The 21,497-nt window shown below is 47.0% G+C and overlaps 3 protein-coding genes across 4 annotated transcripts in view; 1 reads left to right on the plus strand and 2 right to left on the minus strand.

The window, feature by feature from the left end:
* The window catches only part of MACO1 (macoilin 1), a 29,499-nt gene extending 21,375 nt beyond the window's left edge, over positions 1-8,124 (minus strand). The window contains exon 1 of the mRNA XM_082071629.1: positions 7,840-8,124. Coding sequence (XP_081927755.1) covers positions 7,840-7,919 — 80 coding nt within the window. The 5' untranslated portion in view covers positions 7,920-8,124. The remainder of the gene's footprint in view (positions 1-7,839) is intronic.
* A 2,683-nt stretch (positions 8,125-10,807) lies between these two features.
* Positions 10,808-17,752, plus strand: LOC309449482 (RH-like protein). Of its 2 annotated transcripts, XM_082071630.1 has the most exons (10): positions 10,814-11,028; positions 11,588-11,774; positions 11,993-12,143; positions 12,811-12,952; positions 14,197-14,357; positions 14,651-14,788; positions 15,019-15,149; positions 15,794-15,873; positions 16,858-16,931; positions 17,125-17,752. In XM_082071630.1, exons 1-10 carry the CDS (start codon positions 10,899-10,901, stop codon positions 17,149-17,151), a joined length of 1,221 nt encoding a protein of 406 aa, XP_081927756.1. In that variant the 5' UTR covers positions 10,814-10,898; the 3' UTR covers positions 17,152-17,752. The 2 variants fall into 2 exon arrangements, with proteins under 2 accessions (XP_081927757.1, XP_081927756.1); XM_082071631.1 differs by lacking the exon at positions 14,651-14,788 and having other exon boundaries at positions 10,808-11,028.
* A 1,467-nt stretch (positions 17,753-19,219) lies between these two features.
* On the minus strand, positions 19,220-21,383 carry TMEM50A (transmembrane protein 50A). The gene is made up of 7 exons (XM_082071634.1): positions 21,247-21,383; positions 20,820-20,916; positions 20,334-20,446; positions 20,115-20,182; positions 19,826-19,918; positions 19,689-19,749; positions 19,220-19,398 (listed from the first exon to the last, which is right to left on the minus strand). The coding sequence occupies exons 2-7, from the start codon at positions 20,910-20,912 to the stop codon at positions 19,353-19,355; spliced, it is 474 nt and encodes a 157-aa protein (XP_081927760.1). The 5' UTR covers positions 20,913-20,916; positions 21,247-21,383; the 3' UTR covers positions 19,220-19,352.
* Positions 21,384-21,497: the final 114 nt, after the last annotated feature.

The raw sequence follows: 21,497 nt of genomic DNA on the forward strand, positions 1-21,497 counted from the left end.
GTAATGAAGTTCATTATATTCAACTGCCTTTGTTTTTCACGCAGCAAAGAACCAGAAGGGTCACTGCTCGTTCAGCATCAACCTCCCTTCACTTTGTGGGGTATTTTTATAAGGAGAGGCCTTGCCAAAGGGCCGTGGGCCCAGCTCAAATGCTTCTCCTCCAGTCTGCACCCTTGGAGCTCAGAAATGTCCGTGTTCCCTCTCACCACACTGCAGATGTTCACTCATTTTCCACATTTAACACAAACGACAACACCAATAAATGGAGATACATTTTAAGCCTACAACTACAGCAATTAGGAAGACTGGCTGGATACTCAGCTGTCAAGAATTAGATTTGAAAACATCCACATTTATGTACATCCATCCCTAAAAAAAAAAAGAACACCCAACCACGCAACAGAAAAATGGAAGCACATGAGACTTGAGACCAGTCAGTTCAACTTCTATTTTTCAATTATTTCAAAGCCATGTTCCCTTATTCTTAGTCCTGCATTTTGAACCACTGACGATCCTTCTCGCCTACAGAGCTCAGTAGATCTAGAGATCACGCCTGCCAAACACAGGAGCACTGGAGGGATCAGCCCAACCCATTCTGCCAAAGAGGAGGAAGCAAAACCCTGTTTCCCCCCAAACCCAGCACCCAGAAACCTACTTAGTTACTCCAGTTCCCCAAAACGCAATCACCTTCTTGCACTGTGTTATCACAAAGGTAGGATTTTAAAGATATATATATATATATATATATCTTTAATTAAGGGTAGCTTTTCCTTTTAGTAACTGATTTCCCCCCTGTATCACCCTGCCAACAGAACCAGCAGAACTTTGCCCTGGAATGTTTGCTGAGGAGTTGCCAAGAGTTTTCACACGCAGTGCCAGGTAGGGCCAAGTTTCCACAGCGCTCACGGGGCTTTTTTAGGAAGTTGTTCGCAGCTTCAGAGCAGACACAAAATAGAAAACTCCACCAGAAGTGTCAGGTACCGAGAAGCAACTGAAAAATCAGGACAAGCTGAAGACAGACTTCATAGAAAATACATTTATCAAGTCTGAGATAAACAAGAAACTATTCCTACATTTAACCCACCTTGGCCTCCCCACACACACACCTTTTGGAATATTCTTTAACGTAATGGGACTGAAAAAAACATGTCAATATAGAGGCTACATGAAGGACTTGAATTTAATGGAAACAAAGTTAGTGACGCACAGGCTTGAAGAGTTAAGGTCCTGCTGTTTGCAGGTTTTCCAGAACCATCCCCAGCCACTTAGTCAAAAACCAACCAAAACGCATTGAACAGACACATTTCTCCTGGCACATTGTGCTTGTTGTTCTCTGTTTATTTAAAGTTTAGATCTTCCCCAGAAATCTGTAAAAAGCAGCTGCCTGCAGAGAATAGAGATAAAAGGTGAGAGGCACCGGCTGCTCCTTTGGACCGTGCTCCTGAATGGTACATGTGCAGCTCTCAGGAGCTGAGAAAACATCTCAAGGCATCACACCTACATGATCATTATTCTGTCTGGTTAGCTGGAAAAGCAGCTGTGTTGTGGAGGCACTTTCTGCTGGGTTAAAGATACGGTTATTGTTTCTTTTTCTACCCCTGGAATCCATAAAGACACCACATTTTTCCTAGCGAATTAGCTTTATCAGAACGAACGCTTTTCAAGTGTTAAGTGCCACTCCAAGTTAAAGCATTTGCTGCATAAGAGTACTGTAACACAGCCGTTGAAGTGATTTCTAATATTAAATTATACCAATCCAAAGGCCATGGTGACATTTACCACCTTTTAAAGTAGAACCGTAACAATACAACATTTGTCTTAAGCTTTGCCTATTTCTAAAGTATCTGAAGGACTCAAAAGCAATTAAGAATTTAACGAGTATAGGACTAAGACACAAAAAGATGTTTCCATTTATGAAGGACCTCATCCACTTATCTTGGCATCAGCAACCAAGTTCATGGTTCTGTAATGTATTCCACACATTTATTCAACAGCATGAATCCAGACGCATACCCGCACTTTGAGGACACATTTTAAAGCTACCGTACTCCATCGATTATTAGTGGGGGGGCGGTTTATTGTTGGTTGTTATGTTTTTTCACATCAGGACCTGCTGCCCCCCAACCAAAGCATGAAGGACTGCAGGCTCTGACTCTGCATTCCATAACTAAACACTCCACCCCAGCTTTAAAACTTGATATTAGCAGCAGCCTAAAGATACCAGCTCCCTCCTCGACAGGGCCGGTTTTACAAACTGTGCTGAGCTTCCACAGCCCCCAGAGTGGGGCAGGAGCAGGTCGGGCGCTGTGCTGCAGTCTGCTGATGGCAACCAGGGTTTGCAGGAGGAAGAAAGGAACCCAAATCTCAGCTTCGCTTCTTGCACCAGGGTAAGTAAACTGCACACCCAGAGGTGCTGCTCCCGGCCAGCACCCAGCGCAGCAGGTCGGGTACCAGTGCTGAGTGAACAGACACCTCTGCAGAGAACACTTACACCAGTGACGGGTTGGAATGTCTGCACAGAAGGAGACTCCACAACCCCCTGGGCAGCCTGGGCCAGGCTCTGCCACCCTCACCCCCAACAAGTTTCTTCTCATCTTTAAGCGGAACCTCCTGTGTTCCAGTTTGCACCCATTGCCCCTTGTCCTGTCACTGGTTGTCACCCAGAAGAGCCTGGCTCCATCCTCCTGACACTCCCCCTTTCCATCTTGATCCCCAGGAATGAGTCCCCCCTCAGTCTCCTCTTGTCCAGCTCCAGAGCCCCAGCTCCCTCAGCCTTTCCTCACACGGGAGATGCTCCACTCCCTCCAGCATCTTGGTGGCTGCGCTGGACTCTCTCCAGCAGTTCCCTGTCCTGCTGGAACTGAGGGGCCACAACTGGACACAATATTCCAGGTGTGGTCTCCCCAGGGCAGAGCAGAGGGGCAGGAGAACCTCTCTGACCTACTGACCACCCCCTTCTAACCCACCCCAGGTACCATTGGCTTCCTGGCCACAAGGGCCCAGTGCTGGCTCATGCTCATCCTGCTGTCCCCCAGGACACCCAGCAGAAATTAAACGACTAACAAAATTCAGCAGCAGCCCTTTTCCTTTTCTCTGCTTTGTACTTGCCACTCTTACTCCATCCTTTGCCCTCTCAATCCCCCGTCTCCTTGCAGACTCCTCTTCCCTTCTGCATGTTGCTATTGTGATCAGGTCTGTGTCCCCTCGCCCCACACTCCTTGGGAATCCAGCACCAGCCGTTTGTGTCTGTGACTCTCGGACACTCATTGATCCTTCCGGGCACATCCACACACTTCCCCAATTTTGACGGCTGCTGCGTCAGTACCCTCACTTAGAAATAACACTCACTAGGGCAGAAGGGCTTTCTAACCTCTGTAGCCCTTATAAAAGGCTCAAATATATTCCATTATGCCAATTATAATTCTGAGTTTGTTCTCTCTACAGAGGAAGATTGCTGCAGATAAATACTTAAAATCTGGGTTATCCAATTTTCTGACACGTGTCAAAAAATCTGACTTCAGTGATGTGGTGGGGCTTTAAGAAGGACAAGGCTTTCGCTGGAAAACTGGCATATGGTGTCTAATCCGGGAGGGTAATTCAAGAGGAGGGGGAAGGATGGACAAGCTCCCGAGAAGAGCAGGGTGCCCAATGGGAAGGAGCAGTGATGACTGTGCTGCAAACTCTGTCAAATGTCATTTGATTGCTAACATATACTGAAAGATTTATTCATAATCCAACAGTGGCTGTGCTCCCGCTTTGAATTTTCAAACAAATAATTTTCTTACTTACTCTTCCTCCCCCCTCAAGTGACAGATGCCATTCCCTTTGTTCTAACACCCCACAGAAACAGACATTGTGCTTGCTGTAAGGTAACAACATTCAAAAAAAGACCCACAAAACAATAATGCACCCCAAATCCAAACAGATAGCAAATTAAGCTTCTATCCTATCCCACTGTTATCAGCAAGTCTCAAAGACTGGAAAGTGAATCTTGGCAGGTTTTGTTTCGTAGCCCGGCTCACACAGGACGGGAGTGGAAGGAGGGGAAGGCACCTGGAGGCTGGCAGGGCACCAAAGGCACAGGTGGGTGTTAGAAAAGTGCAGTTCAACATCCGTGTGAAACGACCAGAGTCCCCAACCACCATCTCAAGGGTTACTCGTCCAACAGCAGACAAAACATCAGAGATGCTGACTGAATATCATTGGAGATTTTCCCATAAAAAAGGTTTATATATGGAAACACACAAACAAATATATATATATATGTAAGAGCATTATTAGTGGACAAAAATAGTAGTATAGAATGAGCACAGCAAGTATGCAAGAGAGAACACAGGATCGCTGGGATGTGGTATGCGTGTTGGAAACTATTATGTGAAATACTTGCCAACTAAATTTTTGAAAAGGAAAAGACACGTCAAGAATCCCAGGAAACCTCCCTGACTACTTATTCAGTGCCTTGATACGGCAAAGTATCTATCAGTCACCGGACTATGGAAACGTAAGTAAAGGAAGACAAGCCAGAAAACTCTCCCAGCATTCTGCTGAAGCACGGGCACAATCAGCATTGTAGCGCTGAACAAGAGGAACTGTTACCCCACTCGGCTGAAGACACCGGGGTCCAGAACACGCCAAATAGAGCCAGAGAACTGCAGTGTGCAAAGCAGGAAAGTCACTGGCAGAGGGAAGCAATATTACATGTACTATTGGGGCTGACACAGTAGAACACATTTAAATGTAAGCTAAATTAGATTTGAGACCTGAATTTAAGTTAAAGTCATCAAAGGTAGCACTGTCGGTTTGTTACAGACCTCCAGGGCAGGCTGAGAAGAAAATCTTTTTCCATGTATAGGAAGCGTATAAAAAATGTGCCAGAATAAATCAGTAGGAAGAATCATTATGGATTAAACAAAAAAAAGCCCCCCAAAAGGCCACATTCCTGGAGTTAGCAATGAACTGTTTTTACTTACAGTTTATTTGGCTGTCAGCAGAGTCAAAAATCAAGTCGTGGGCAATCAGCAGTATCAGGATTTGGTGGCGCACAGAACCACAGGGGTGTCTGAGCAAAGCCATCGTGGTATCAAGAAATGCCACCCGGACCGCGGTGCCCAGGGGCACAAATCCATTTAGTGCCCGCATTTCCCCAGTAACCACTGGGGATCCCAGATACATCCTTGGCCGCCAGCCCCGGCACCGCCTGCGACAAAGGGCAATGCACCTATAGGGCTAAAATAAAGCCCTAATTCTAAAGGAATATGCAGTGTTTAAGGAGTATGATCAGGAAATTCAGGATCCATAGCATGTCAGCTGAAGGGACAGCGTAAATTAAGCTGTGGATGTAAATGTAAATGTAAATTAAGATGTGGAATTCATCTTGAAACTTAACCAGCTACAAAATTAGTAGCAAGTGCCAATATGACTCAGGAGAGCCCAAACAAGCAGTATCAGCAATAAAGCTGAAGGACTTTAAATAGATCAAGGATGAGGACTGGGAAGAGTTAGAAACAAGCAGGAACAAGAAAACTTTAATTGCTTAACTGATGACAGCTACAATGAATACTTTAATTAACAACTAAGGTTTTAATGCCTCCACGGTGTCAAAGGTATAAGATGTTAATCACTGAAGCAATGTAAAACAATAGCAACAGATAGCTTAAAAAGTGAAAAGGCAGAAAGCAGAAGGAAGGAAAAGCAGCAAATGGAAAAAGCAGCCTGAAGAATAGGGAGGGCAGGTGTTGAAAATCGGGTGGGAAGGGGCAGGGAAGGTTGGTCAGGAGGCATTTTCAAAGTGTTTATGAAGGGCTGAGGCCAAACAGACTGGTTAACGTAAGCGTAGAGAACCCCACCAGCAGAGTCTCACTGCAGGACAGCTCCTTCATTGCTTCACCTGCCCCAAAACTCTTCAGCTTTGCAGCTTTTAACTATGCTCGCTGTCTCCCCATATGAAAAGATGGGAGGGGGAACGAGGATGGCAAGATGGGTCTTAATTTAAAAAGCAAACAAAAGTCCTCCAGGAGTTAAGTATCTCAGTCACGCTGTTTATTCAGCCTTGCTGTTTTGCTTGTAATACCGTGATGCTGTCTACTGATAACTGTATTTAATGGCTTTGTGTAAGCTGATGGTGACAATTAAGATAAGTTGAATAAAGACCCATAGTAATTACAAAAATTTATAAATCTATAGTTATACGAGAAGCTACCTGTTTATAATTGCTCTGAATTATAGGGGAAAAAAAAAAAAAGAAGGAGGAGGAGAACAAAAGAAACAAGAGGCACAATCCACTAGAAGCACCTCCTGGTTGCATTTCCCAAGGAAAAAGCCTTCAAGATCCTCTTTTCTTTCCAGGGGACAATACTGTGAAGTCACTGACTGCTTCTGTTTGTCAAAATGCTGCATGAAACAAAGGCTAAAACTCCTGTTTCTGAACTAAAGCATTCCAGGAGAAGGCAGTTCCAGCAGCCAGATGTCTCTCTCAGCTCTTGCCACAACTCTGTATGCTGAACACACACCGCAGCTGCTGCTGTTCTCATCTGTTTCTGGTTTTCCCTCCTTCTCTCACCTCAAAGGTAATGGAGAGCATGTGATTCTGAATTACTTTTGAAAACTAAGTAATTATATAAGAAATTGCTTACACTAGAATTATTTCCCCAAGACTAGTCATCTTTAAATATTAACTTCTAAGCAATGGGTGTTTTTCTTTAACATTCCAAGCACCGTTTTCTCAACACCTGGGAGTCTAAAGCAACAAGTTCCTCTCTGCTCTCACATGGGGATTCACTACAACTAGGATAAGCAGTATATTGTGACAATTTTATTACAGTCAGAGCTCATTATCAACTGTTTCCTTTATGCAAAGCCAGCATCTACGTTGTATAAGTTTGCACACGTTTCCAGCCGCTGCACATATAAACCTCGACTGGACTAGAAAGAGAAATGGGACATAATGCACTCTGTAACTCTCAAAAGCCAGCTTTCCAGCCTCTACAAAAACTCCCCTTTATTCCGAAATACGTAATAATTATATTTCATATAAAATTTGGCACACTTATCAGGAGGGCAGAGCTCTAAAATACTTTTTATAACACACTTACAAGCAGCAAACGCTTAGGAATCTGTGCTTTGGTGCGTTCTGCATGTAAACACCTGGAAATCAGGCTTTTGTTCCAGGACACCGACGAGGTCCATCCTGTGCCTACGAACGCGGGTCTCACTTCACTACAGTTTCCTCTCCCGTTTGGCGGGTTCAGTCAGGAACCCGCCGTGTGTTCAGCGCCGTCCACCCCTGCTCCAGGTGTCACCGCACGAGTCCTCGCTCGCATCCCTCGCTGCTGCACCCACATCTCCCGTGTGCTCCCGCTGCAGCGGCCCCAGCACAAGCTCCTTCGCCACCACGTGAAAGCCAAGTTTCTCAAGCCCAGCACAGGGAGCTGCCGCTCGCCCAGACCCGCAGCCCAGAGCCTCCCGGCTTTAGCCCCTCAGGGAAAGCCCAGCTGTGAGGAAACCTCCCCCGGGAACCAGGGCTCCACCGCAGGGTGCGCAGCCCGGGGGACGCTCCCACCGGCTCCTCGCCGCTTCCCCGCGGCAGCGCCGGCAGGACCTTGGCCAGCAGCTCCCCCCGCACCCCGCGCTCTCCCCCCCGGCGCCGGGGCCGCTGCGGCCTAACGGCGGCGCGCAGGCCGCGGGGCGGGGCAGCCGGAGGGAGCCGGGGCGCCATGGCGCGCGCGGCCCCGCTGACAGGGGCGGGGGAGGCGGGGCGGCGGGAGCCGCTGAGGAGCCGGGGGTGCGAGGGGACCGGGGCGGCGCGTCCCCCTCCACCCTCCCCACCGTCCCGCTCGGTACCTGCCGTAGATGCCCTCGGTGATGCGGTTCCGCTTGAGCGGCCGCCGCAGTTTGCTGCAGTCCGCGCTCCGCCGCTTCATCCTCCCGGCCGCCTCCGGCCCGGCCCAGCCCGGCCGGCCCCGCCGCGCGTCCCGGCCCCCGCGCTGCCCCGGCCCGCCCGCTCACGGCAGCACCATCCGCCCCCGCGGGGGGTTCCCTCGCGACGGCCTTTGTTGTTTTATTATTTTTTTTTTCCCCGGGAAACAAAGAAATAAAAATAATTCCTGGTCCGTCCCTCCCCGCCGCGTCCCCCCGCGCAGCCGCCGCGCAGAGCCCCACCTCCCCCGGCGCTGCCCAATCATGTGGCTGACCCTGCCGGAATGACGGCACGTCCAACCAATCGGCGGCGGGGAAAGGCAGATGGACGGCCGAGGAGGCCCATCATAGTATCAGAAAGTTGGCCCCGCCCCACGCTAGTGTGTTGCCCGCCCGCGCCCTTGATTGATGGTCTCAAGGGCCCGTCAAAGAGAAGGATTCGTGAATTGATGTCTTGTGGGCCAATCCCTGAGCAGATTTTCTTCTCCTCCCACCTACTGTCCTTCTGGGCTGGTTCCCGCCCCGTGTTGTTATCGACAGAAAGACTGCCCAATAGGACAGACTAATAAAAATAAAAGGACAGCTCAGCTATCCATTCGGAAACGGAAGAAGGAGGGCTCAATTTCCTCTGTCACCTTAGCACTGACGTACCGCCCCTCATCCTTGACTGACAACCTCGCTGACAAATAGACTATTGGGAAAGCTCGGTCTCAGGGTGCAAAGGCAGGAGGAGGCAGCTCGGCGCGCCCCGTGTTTCCCCCACGGCTCACCCCCGTGGTGATGGCTCACCGGAGAGACGAGGAAAGAACGCCTCAGCTTGACTGACGGACTCCTCCAGCCAATAAAGAACGCATAAAACAGAGTGACAAGGGATCGCCCCAATCGCGAGGCATGAAGACGGGGGGGCGGGGCGACTAAGACTCTCTTTCCCCGATCGGCCCAAAGACGGACGGTGGCTGGAAATGGGCCAATCAGAGGCCATGAGGGAAGCCAGCCTTCGGCCAATGGGAGGCTCGTCCCTAAGGTAGGCATGTTGGGTGGGGTGGGCGTTCAGCCAATGGGAGTCAAGGGGCGGGGATTCCACCGCCCCAGGCCGGGGCTGCCCAGTCACGGCCGTGTGCGCCTCCTGCCTGCGACGCGGCCGCCGGTTCGCGGCTCGGGGTCGGGCCTTTGGGCCTCCCCACCCCAGGGACCGCTCGTCGAGTCCCCGTCCCACGGCCTGTCACCCCCCCACTGTGGACTGTGGAAACCTATGGCGGCCCCCGAACCTGAGGCAGGCCGCCACTGCGGCCTGGCCCGCCCCGGCCCCCCACCCACCCTTTGGCTGACTGGAAATTGGGGCTCCCTGCACCTCTCCCTGTTCCTTGTCCCCTCCAGCCTCGCCCGGAGCTGGGCTGGGGGCCATGGGCCTGCCTTGCCTCTCGGGGGGATAATGGGCATCCCTGAGCCAGGGTCACGTCATGCGGGGCTGAGTGTGGGTCCTGAAATGGCGTTAAAACGGGATCAGAGGAATATATGTGAGGCTTCCAGTTCTCTTGGCTGAGCCCATGGGGACGTTTGGCTGGTAGCAGAGCTCTAATTTGAAAGTTATTTTGTACTTTACCCTGTCTGGTTTAGCTTGGAGAAGAGGAGACTGAGGGGGGACTCATTCCTGGGGATCAATATGGAAAGGGGGAGTGTCAGGAGGATGGAGCCAGGCTCTTCTGGTGACAACCAGTGACAGGACAAGGGGCAATGGGTGCAAACTGGAACACAGGAGGTTCCACTTAAAGATGAGAAGAAACTTGTTGGGGTGAGGGTGGCAGAGCCTGGCCCAGGCTGCCCAGGGGGGTTGTGGAGTCTCCTTCTGTGCAGACATTCCAACCCGCCTGGACACCTTCCTGTGTAACCTCATCTGGGTGTTCCTGCTCCATGGGGGATTGCACTGGGTGAGCTTTCCAGGGCCCTTCCAACCCCCCACATTCTGTGGTTCTGTCTGAGGTCTTTCTGTTCGGGAGGAAATGCGAGCATCAGCATTTAGTGCAGTGTGTCATCCTGAGGGAAAACCAAGATTCCTGGCCTTTGGTGTGTTTTCCCCCAGTATTAACACTGACAGAGGATTTGGTAGCAGCTGTCAAAAGAGCTAATTGTGTTCATTTGACCAAGACAAAGTGGCGGAAGGAGTTTTGGGTCATTCTGCTTGTCACTTTGAGTCCAAACGGTTTGTCTTGTCAGGAAACAGACTAATGAGATATATTGAATTCATAAACCACACAAAGACAGCATCAATTAGCTGAATCAATTTCTAAAATGCTGTTTCAGTTGTTACCTTTTTCTTGCCTAGAGAAAGTTCCTCAGGCATTCTGGTCCTGCCAGAAAATCCTTTGAATGCTGTTCAGGAGTTTCTGAAATGGGGGTGAGGACACTTATGGTTTTATTAGGCCTAAGTAAAAGCTGGTAAAGCAATTTGATATTGCATGTGAGGAAGGTGCAAGTTACCATAAATGCAAACCTTTCACAGATGGCTTGAGAACTGTTATTGTAACCTGGGTTGGCAGGAGGAAAGTCACTTTTTCCACTCCTGAGCTGGGAGATGTTTCAGCAAATTGCCGATTTACATTTAAACGGTACCTTCAAATATGTATTGAGTGCAACACCCTATTCTTACAAGTTGATGTGTTTTACTCGCCATTTCGCGGATCCGTAAGGCTCAGCAGCAGCTGGAGCGCTGTAGGGATGGGATCCTGGCGCATCGCAGTATTGACAGCTTGGTGTGTCTGTGCTCATCGGCACTTTCTGAGTTCAGTCCTTGGCAGCTGTGGTGGCTCCTGACGTGCCACAGATAAGGATTCTATGAACTGTTCCTTGCTGACGCCTCTTGGGCTTTTTATCTCTGAGTTTTTATTCCTGCCCCCCACAACTCCTCTTCTATTGGTTTGAGGTTACTGGAACATTTTAATAGAAAAAGCATTGATGTGTTTGTGCTGAATGTAATCAAGTACACGATGTCTTCTAATTACCGCAACTTCCGAAACAACGTGCCATGGCTAATCCTTTTTCTGCAAGCCGTTTTCATCGTCCTCTTTTACTTTTTGTCCTCAGATGGTGGTGCAGCCCAACTGACGAGCTACCCAGGTAAGATCGGCAGCCTTGCTGTGAAAGGAAAGGTTAATGCCTGCTTTTCTTTTACAGTGCAATAGAGATGGGATTCTGCAGCTTTGTGTGTTTGTTAGTGAGAAGTAGAATGTTTTTACTGCCCTTTAAGCACCCTACCTTGCTGGGTATGGTGTGTATTTATTTACATGAAAGCCAAGACAGTGAAGGAGGATATAAGTGATACAAAATTGCATTGCTGGTCTGTTTGTCGCTGCCCGTTTGTGGTAATCTTGACTCCTATGAACACAATAAACTTCTGCAGGCAGGCACCGCGCTGTGTTAAGTGCCCGACCCTGGGGTCTTGGCATCCATTCTGATCACTTTGTGGAATTAAATTCAAAGTCAAGGGTATTGTTTTTCTGATTACTTAAGGATAACAAAGCGAGCTCTTGAATTTTTTACAAATAGTAAATAATAATGGCACCTGAACTTTTATCTGAAGTCTTCTTATTTAATTATGACTTTTTCACAATTTATTTTTAACCAAAAATCTGGTCTACATAACCTCACTGCTGTTTTGCTCTTTTCTGCCATGCAGCTTTTCAAGATGTCAACCACATGGTGATTTTTGGATTGGGCTTTTTCCTGACATTTCTGAAAAGATATGGCTTTAGCAGCACTGGATTCAACCTCCTGATCATTGCACTTGGTGTCCAATGCTTCGTGCTGATAGAAGGTTTATTAGTTTTCTTGCTTCTAAGTGAAGACGAAGGTAGTCTGACAAGGTAATTAGTTTGTGTTAGAGGTGGAATCTTCTAGAACTGCTTATTGCTCTTTGTGAAGGATGATGCCTTGTTATATGGACCTCTTTGCAAATTAGCACAGTCATATTTGCAGACATTTTAGAAGGCTTTGGGTTTTTAAGTACATTTTACTATCTGTCTTTCTTTCTTTCTTGACCCTGTTGTGGTCTTGGAACAGATTTTTGTTTCTTTTATTGCAGAATAACAAAGGCCACTATGAGCATGACTGCTGTGGTCATCTCCACTGGAGCTGTTCTCGGGAAGGCTAATCCTGTGCAATTAATTCTGATGACAGTTGTGGAGATAATAGTTTTCCGTATGAGCAGATGGATCAACACCAAGTTCCTGAAGGTTCTCTAGTTTAATTTCCAGGCACACGGGGGGGAAGTTTCACTGAGACTTTGCAATGTTGCCTTTTGGTGGTTTGTTAGTGCTCTGCTGACGGAACAGCAGAGTGTTTTATCTCATCTCAGTTCACTGTGGATGTTTTTGTTAAGAGTTGGAGTCTGACTTTGGAACTGTACTTCAGCACATTGAACTCCAAACCCTGCATACTCTAGATCTGTATCATGGGCTCTATCTGTATTCTTGGCCTTAAAGGTTGAGTTGATCTAATGGGTTGGGATGTCGTACATTTGGCCTTGCCCATGCCGTGACCATCCCCAACACATCAATTAAAGACTCGACTTACGCTGAGACACTAATTGCCTTTAAACTTTATTCCCTCCCCGTGTCAGTTCAGGCTGGAAGATTTCCAGTGTGGCTGGTGGACCAGCCCAGTGCGGACAGCAGAGCCAGACCTGCATTTAACTGGCACTGTAAACATACCCCAGCATCTCTGTATATGAACTATGTGTTTATGAGCCACACCGATAAGTTAATAACTCGTGCATAAACTGAAGGACTGTGAAAATAAATTTCTTATAGGGAGGTTACATGAACAACTTTATCAGGAGCTGCACCAAAGGCTTCCTGTGGGATGAAAGAAACAACAAATTAGATTATTCTATTGATACAGGTTCCAGACAGTATTGGCATGATGCACGTTCACCTGTTTGGAGCCTACTTTGGTCTGGCAGTCTCTTCACGCTTCTCTGAGCCGTCACCAAGGGCTGAGAAGAACACGAGTACCCCTAAGTCGGATTTATTGTCAATGTTGGGTAAGGCGTTTGCTTTAATGCCTCGGTTGGAAGAAGAGGTTGCAGTGAGGCCATAAGGAATGTTTCATGGGGCTGGGCTCAGCATACTGAAGCTTTTGCAGCCAGAGTGCAGGTCTGAACGCAGCCATGCACAGAAAACGGCTGCTGCTCTGGTCTGTGGTTTCTGCCAGTGAGTTGGTGAGTCTTGGGGTGTTTCCTGCAACGGCTGTGACCAAGTTTGCTGTTGTCTGTCTCAGCATAAAGGCTCTGCCAGGTTAACCATTCCCTCTCCCAGCTGAGTCGTCCCCTTTGGGCTTGTGTAGGCCCATTGGTGAGTGACTGTGCACCAAGCTGAGGTCGTTACTTGTGTTCCAGTAGTGCTTACGGTTCCCAGCCGGGGCCCAGGCTCGGTTCTGTTTTGCAAGGTGCTGTACAGAGATATAAAAAGGCAGTCCCTGCCCAGCCATGTAAATAAAAAGATAAAAGCCTGATGAAGGGTGGGGAAATACGATGCAGACAGACACATGAGAAAGGATCCGAGTGAGGATAGCCTGAGCTTATGGGATTTCCATTCTTTTTCTTAAAGAAGCAATTTTGTTTCTTTATTATCATCATGACTTCTGTTATGTAAGTGCCACCAGCTGAACTAAGATCTTTGTGTGAAGGCCCGTAGAGTCCAATTCTCAGGCAGTCTTTGCCCAGTTTAGGGAAAGAGAAATTCAAATGTTGCTCTTTTTAGTGCCTGGAGTTCTTGCTTTGCTGGAAAATTCAAGATCAGGACAATTCAGGAGATTTTCAAAAAGTTTTTTTCTGTTCAGCAGCACTCAGTATTCCTGTCTGTCATTGGTTTCAGTGCTATTGAAAACCGGTTTTCAAATGCCTGTGCAGAACAGACAGGATGCTGATTGTTTGGAAATCAGCTGTGGAATTCCCACTTGTATCCAAGCCAGTGTTTAAGGGGCTGACAGACAGGGCAACGCTGATGGTAGAGGTGTTTTTGAAAAGAGAATCAATCATACCTTCAGCTCTGGGAAGGCCCAGCCAGATGCCAGCAGGGCTGTGCTTTGGCTCGTGACAGCCGTTCTGGGAAGGTGCTGGTGTAGCAGGGAACCCTCAGGGCTGTCATTGTGAATTGTTGTCCGTTGTGTACAACGTGGGAATTGTAGTGAATACCCAACGTGGGCTGGAGCCCTCCAGAGACAGCCAGTGATGGATTCACCGTGTTTTAGAGCAGGTAATGATGGTTGCTTGTCTTTGTCTCCAAGGTACTCTCTTTCTCTGGGTCTTCTGGCCAAGCTTCAATTCTGTACTAGTTGGGCAGGAGAAGAGCAAAGCGATCTGCAACACCTACTTTGCCCTTGCCGTGAGTGCTGTAACCGCCTTCGTCTTGTCTGGTCTGACCACCAAGGATGGGAAATTCAGAATGGTAAGACACGAGGGACGAGCACTGCATGGAGGAGACATTTTTCTGTTACTCTCAGTAATATACTGAAAGTATAATAGCTATTAAGTGAAAAACAAGTCCAGGTTTTCAGCCTGACAGTCATCACTAGCTTCTCGAGCAGAACACTAAGCTATAACTTTGAAATCATGTTCTCAGACTGTAATTCACCCTAAAGAGATTGCATTTGCATGAAAATAGCAATCTATGGTGCTGGGCTCCTAAAGATAAGTGATGACTGGATTCTCACTCCATGTTTTTGTTGTTTTATTTCACAGACTCATATCCACAGTGCAGTACTAGCTGGTGGGGTTGCTGTTGGTTATACAGCGAGCAGTATCGAGTATCCTTGGATTGCCATGATTTTGGGTCTGCTGGCCAGTGTGATAACCATATTAGGATCTTACTGTATACAGGTAATGCTCAAAACCTGAAATTGATTTTTGTATAAGCTGTATAATCTTTCCCAGTGTTGGTTACCTCAAGGGAAACCTCCTTTTCCAAGAGATTAAAGCTGGGAAACCTGAAGTGGTTTGAGCAGGTTTGCAACTTCCGAGACCAAAGTTCATCTTCTAGGTCTGTGGTAGACAATACGTGATTATCAACTTGTGTTTCCGTGTATCACTTAAACCTTTTCTTCTTCCAGCGGTGCTTCAATCCTGCTCTCAAGATTCATGATACCTCTGGAGTTCATTTCATTTTTGGCTTGCCTGGTGTTCTGGGAGCTCTTGCCCAGGTCGTCTTCTTCCTAATAAACAACTGGTCTACCTTACCAAAGTACGTAAATTCTTGCTGTAAAGTAATAAGCTTAGCTGATCATTGTAGTGTGACAAGACTCATTTTGGCCTTTGTGATGTGTTTTGGGGAGCTTTGTATGCTAATACGGGGGGACAGAAATCAGCATTTCTCTTCGATTGAGGCTTTAACTCTGAGTCAGGGGCAACAATGCTGGTTTGGACTAAAGCCAGTCTGGACACTGACCTGGCAAATGTATTTGGGGAGATATTCTGCCAAAGCTGAAGGGCTCTGTTGAGGATATTCTCCATTGGTTGTTTTGATCTGGCGCTGGCATCTTATTTTCGCAAATCAAGTTCATACTGTGTCGCACAACTAATTCTGATTTTCTCGGTTTACACAAGAATGAATCACAGTGATGCCTTAATGCTTCTCATCACATTCTGATTGAAACAAACAAATCTAATGGAGTTTTAGTAGCACAGTGATGGTTTCTAAGGGCAAAATACATCCCCTGAAGTCTGTACTAAGCTTCTGATAGGATCTCTTAAAACCTCTAACTGCAACTGCAGAGTGATTCAAGAATAACAATTTTTTATGAGAGGTTTTTTGATGTAAAATTCATTCACAGTCTTAATGCTCAATTCAGCAACTGTTAAAGGTGAAACTCTTGCTTTGCTTTTCAGTCTGGGTTATTTGGTCACAATTTGCATTGGTGCCTTCTGCCTGACCATCGGTGCTGCCTTGATAATGGGTTTGATTACAGGTCAGTATTGAAAAACACATTTCAGCCATATCTTCCTCATCTCCTTGGTGCAGGGGGTTTGTCATCCTGTTGTCACATCAGTGTAACCCTTTGCAGAAAGAGGCCAGTTTAACTGGGGCTCTGAAGTGTGTTTCTGTGGGGAAAGAATTCGTAGAAGAAGCCATGAGAAACATGAACGTCCTGGCTTTGGAAGAAGAGATGTGTTCAAGAGAAATAACCCAGTAGCACCATTCTCTCAGTGGGGAAGTTTGTTTTCACAGATGCTTGAGAGCTGCCTTCCAATTTCAGACAGGAGATGTGTGAGGATGAAAACACTTTTACATTTGGGTGTTGTAAATCTGCAAAGTTTCACTAACATCAGGAGCTCGGCCTTTGATCACCGGTGGTTTGGGCTCGTGTGTTTCTCATGTGACATTTTGTCTGGTTTATGGCAGCTGCTGTTAATTCTGTCTTGAATAAAAGAGAAATGGCAGATGGAACTTGCTGTGAAATATACTCTAAAGATGATTTTTTTGGTGCTTTAATTGATCTGAAACCTTTGCATTACCCTAAGTGTAATTAAAAAGTTGACCTAATCAAGCAGATTTTTACAGCTAAAATAATCAAACATCCCATGTTCAACCAATTGTTTAAAAATCTAGATGTTTCCATCTGAAATCCCAAGCTACCAGTGCTGATAAGCCCGATTGCTTTAAAAACACAGGCATTTTTTGTGTGAGAAGTGAATGATTTTGGATGTATTTTTAGCTTCTGGCGAGCTGTTTAATGGGGTTTTACCTAGTGTAATTAATTTTTAATAATGAGCCTTGATCCTGGCAAGCTTGTCTTTTTGTATTTAATGTCAGCTTGAGTCAAGGGTCTCATTTAGTTCTACATTTGTGTTTTGATCTATGTTGCATTTGGATGTGTTACTAAGAAACCTCCAGTTACAGACAGTAATATGATATATGTATTTATATTGGATATATGTGTTTTTACAAATAGGTTTCATTTTAAACCTCAAACTGTTTAAGACCACCCCTGTATCAAAGTACTTTGAAGACCAGTTTTATTGGGAGGTAAGTTGCAATGTAAAATTAACTCTATGGGAGTATATGTAGCACTTTGACCTTGATGAAGAACTTTAGGTATTGAATTAATAAAAGAAAAAAAGATGATGAGAATAAGCTTCTAAGAATGTTTTCCATTGTGGTTTTTATATGATGACTTGATGCATAAAATGTTCTGATATGACAACGTTTGTCTTCACAGTTTCCACATATGGCTGTTGGATTTTGAACGGAGGAACCCAGATGACAGATGTGATCAAGATAAGCTTTTCATGTTTGTCACTAGATGAAATTAATAGCTATGATAAGTTGAAAGACCACTTAAATATCAGTTCTCAGGGGCAAAAAAGCCATCCCGATGGACACACAAAAAATTGGTAATCAAGCTGAATTAGTTCTGGTGAAGGCCTCGTTAAGGAAGGATTTGATGAGGGAGCTGGATCAGGGCCAGAACTCTGCACCTTGCCAGGCTGAACCCCGACTTATCTGACTGCTTAAAGAAAAACCTATCGTTACCTGGCTCGGGTTCGCTCTTTGGAAGTTCAAAGGGCAAGAAGTTAAAATTGTTCTTCCTATGGATGGTGCCCCTGAAGTAGAATCATAGAATTGTTTAGTTGGAAAAGACCTTTAAGATGATTGAGTCCAACTGTTAACCCAACACCGCCAAGTCCAGCTCTAACCCGTGTCCCTGAGAACCTCATCTCCGCAGCTTTTAAACCCCTCCAGGGCAGAGGATTCTGTGATCCTCAGTGTTTCTTCTTTGTTTCCAAATAGTTGACATAGAAAAGCTCTTGCAAAAATGCTTGCATAATAAATAAGTCAAAATGTGATTGTTTTTGTTTATTCAGCACACTTGCTTAAAAATGAAGTAATGAGGAAAAATGTATTATTGAAGACGAGGCATGAGTTCTTTGATGCTCACTGCAGGAACACCTGCTGCCCTCAATTCATTCCTCAGGGATTAAACAAAGTCAATCACAGTCACAATTCTCCCTTGTAGTGCCTGTCCCCGGTCTGACGAGTACTCTTCAAATCACAGAATCATTTTACAGAACCCCAGAATGTCAGGGGTTGAAGGGCCCTGGAAAGCTCATCCAGTGCAATCCCCCCATGGAGCAGGAACACCCAGATGAGGTTACACAGGAAGGTGTCCAGGCGGGTTGGAATGTCTGCAGAGAAGGAGACTCCACAACCCCCCTGGGCAGCCTGGGCCAGGCTCTGCCACCCTCACCCCAACAAGTTTCTTCTCATATTCAAGTGGAACCTCCTGTGTTCCAGTTTGCACCCATTGCCCCTTGTCCTATCACTGGTTGTCACCAGAAGAGCCTGGCTCCATCCTCCTGACACTCCCCCTTTCCAGATTGATCCCCAGGAATGAGTCCCCCCTCAGTGTCCTCTTGTCCAGCTCCAGAGCCCCAGCTCCCTCAGCCTTTCCTCACACGGGAGATGCTCCACTCCCTCCAGCATCTTGGTGGCTGCGCTGGACTCTCTCCAGCAGTTCCCTGTCCTGCTGGAACTGAGGGGCCACAACTGGACACAAGATTCCAGGTGTGGTCTCCCCAGGGCAGAGCAGAGGGGCAGGAGAACCTCTCGGACCTACTGACCACCCCCTTCTAACCCACCCCAGGTACCATTGGCTTCCTGGCCACAAGGGCCCAGTGCTGGCTCATGCTCATCCTGCTGTCCCCAGGACCCCCAGGTTCCTTTTCCCTACGCTGCTTTTTTTTAGTTGGAAAAGACCTTTAAGATCATTGAGTCCAACTGTTAACCTCACACTGAAGACAGAATTCTGAAGAGCGCTCTCAATTTCTTTTACAGGCGTTAAAAAATAGTTGACAAGCTTAGTGGATGAACTGCTTCCCCTAGAGCCCCTGCAGAATTGGTACCTGTGCCTCTACACTGTCATCCACAACACCTTGTTACTCGATAAATTAAAAATTCAGGGAGGGATGAAAAAAAATCCCAAAGCAGCATAGTTCTATATTGTGCAAGAAAAGCCACATACCACTAAGTTTTGAAATTGAAGAGATGGTTATATTGTCCAGATATTGGAAATATTTAATAAATATATGTTAAAAAGTAGGTTTAAAGCATTTTTAGTAAGTCTCGGATTGTAAATAACATCATAGAAACAGGCGGTTAAATACATCCATTTTCCACTATACTATGTACTTGTAGCAAACATTGTATCATAAAAGTGACTGCCATTGTTACTTGTAGCAATTTTACAGTTCTCAAAAACATGACAACGTTTAAATCGACATACAAGAGTAAAAAAAACCGAAACAGAACCAGAATTTGTAATGCTATGATTTAAGTTGGTTTCTCTTTAGACATAATTGAAGGTCACTGTTTACAAAACGCTTTTACAAAACATGGGGAGTGTGCAGTTAAAAACCCAGCGTGGCCAACGCGCTTCCGCAGGCGCGGTCATTGCCACAGATCTTCCGTGCGACCAAACTTGAAGACCAGTCCTCTGTTTAAAGCAGAATAAAGGGACGTGAGTATGTAACACAGCAAATCAAATAAATACCTTGTGTTTTAAATACATTATTTCAACGAGCAAGTTCTAGGATTTGTAAATCCAGTTCCTGGTCCCGCAACAAAACCTCTGGAGAGCCCAGAGATCTGCTGCCTTTACCAGCAGTTTATTCACCCAGGTCTAGTTATAAATCAGAGCTTCAGAAAAAAAATATTACAGCAAGTTTCAGTTGGCATCATTATAAACAAATTAGATAAGAAACAAACAAAGGAAGACAGTCTTACCCAAAAAAGATGAACGCGTTCTGGAAAAACACAGCTATTCCTGGGTATACCACCGGTTTTTCTAACAGAAGAAAGAAATCTCTGTCAACTTTCTGGAAGTCATTTGCAAGAATATCACAATCCGTGCTGTATCTTACCCTTAACAACGTAGCCTCCAAAAAGGATCCACATGGAAGCAATCAGTGACCCAAAAGCCATCATAAAACCGATGAACAGCCAGATCCGAGCACCTGGAAAAACACATTGGGCTGGTTTGTGTCCGAGGACAGACACTTGTGATGCTCAGCGTGCTTTTGTTTCACAGCTCCTGTCACACACCAGAGCTGCGCTCAGATACACCACGTGTACACTGGGACTGTTCTTACAGCTCTTCTGAGTCTACAGCTTCACAGATCGACTGTTCCACAACAGCCCAGGCCCCCGTACCTGTTTGTCCCAGGCAGCCTTCGCTGTAACTGTCACCCCGCACCTGCCCGTTGGACACTGCGTTGATCCTGCAAACAAATATAAGACAGACATGAAAGATCCTCAGATAGTAACTTTTTATTCTTAGCAACCTCTCCATGTAAAAACTATGCGTTCTTTTATTAATTGCACAAGGTAAGTTCTGGAAGTGTGTAGCTCTGATGGAAAAATTACACTTACATTAGGAACGCAATAGTGGCTATAACCCCGCAGGCATGGTATGAGTGGTTGAAATCTTCCATTTTAGGGTATTTTACAGCTGCATCTATGATTATCCACCAACCTGTAAAAAACTGTTAAAGAGCACAACAGCTGTAAATACAGACACAAGCCTTTGAACAATATAGAAGATTTCTATAGGAAAAGTGACAATATATAATTAGTTCTTATAGTCTCCAACCTAGAGTCAACTAACAGCATGACTAGTTTTGCTGTCAACTTTGGAACAGAATTAAATGCAAAGCCAGAGATTTACCTACTCTGATAGTTATTACATGGGGTAGAAGCTGCAAAACTTTAGTAACGTGGAACCTGGAACAGATTCTGTCCTTAACTCTGCTGCCTACAAGGACAGCGTATCCCTGTTCTTCCTTTTACTTCAAACGATGAATAATTTTTAGCTCGTTGATGGCTGACGACATCTAAAAGAGAAGAAACCGTACGTACCAGCACTCCTGCGGCGACAGAAGCGATCGTGTTCCGTTTCTCCCCCCAGTCAACGCACTCCGAGCACCTCAGGCTCTCCAGAAAACCTGACATTTTTCTGAAGAACAGAAGAAAAAGGGACATTGGTTTCCAAGAGGAAACCCATCACCCACCAAGGGCCGGCGTGCAGCACCGTGCAAGGCGGGTTAGAAGTGCCGCATCTACCTGAAAACCCCACAGCCCGAGGGGCGGCTGAGGGCGCCTGCCCACCCGCATCCCCCGGGACACGGCCGGGCAGCGCGCCCGGCCCCGCCGGCCTCCCGCACACGGGGCTGGCGACATCCGGCGGGGCTGCGACCACCCGGGAGAGGAATAATGCGCCGGCCGAGCGCCCCACCCCGTCCGTCCCGTCCGTCCCGTCCCGTCTGTCCGTCCCGACCCCGCTCACCTGAGGGCGGGAACGGCAGCAGCCCCCCCTCCCACCGCCGCCAGCCGAGCCGCGCACACTGCGCATGCGCCGCGCTCAGCTGATGCGCTCCGGGAGAGTCACGAGACGCGGCGGCAGCGCGCAGGCGCACTGGGTGCAGACGCGAGCGGCCGCAGGGGAGGGGGCGATGGCGCGCGGTGCGCATGCGCAAAGTGTGGGGGGGGGGGGTGTGGGGTGTCCCCGCGCATGCGCGCTGGCCCGCGTTACGTAAC

Source organism: Streptopelia decaocto (assembly GCF_964273445.1).
Source record: "Streptopelia decaocto genome assembly, chromosome: 23".
Taxonomy (NCBI): domain Eukaryota; kingdom Metazoa; phylum Chordata; class Aves; order Columbiformes; family Columbidae; genus Streptopelia; species Streptopelia decaocto.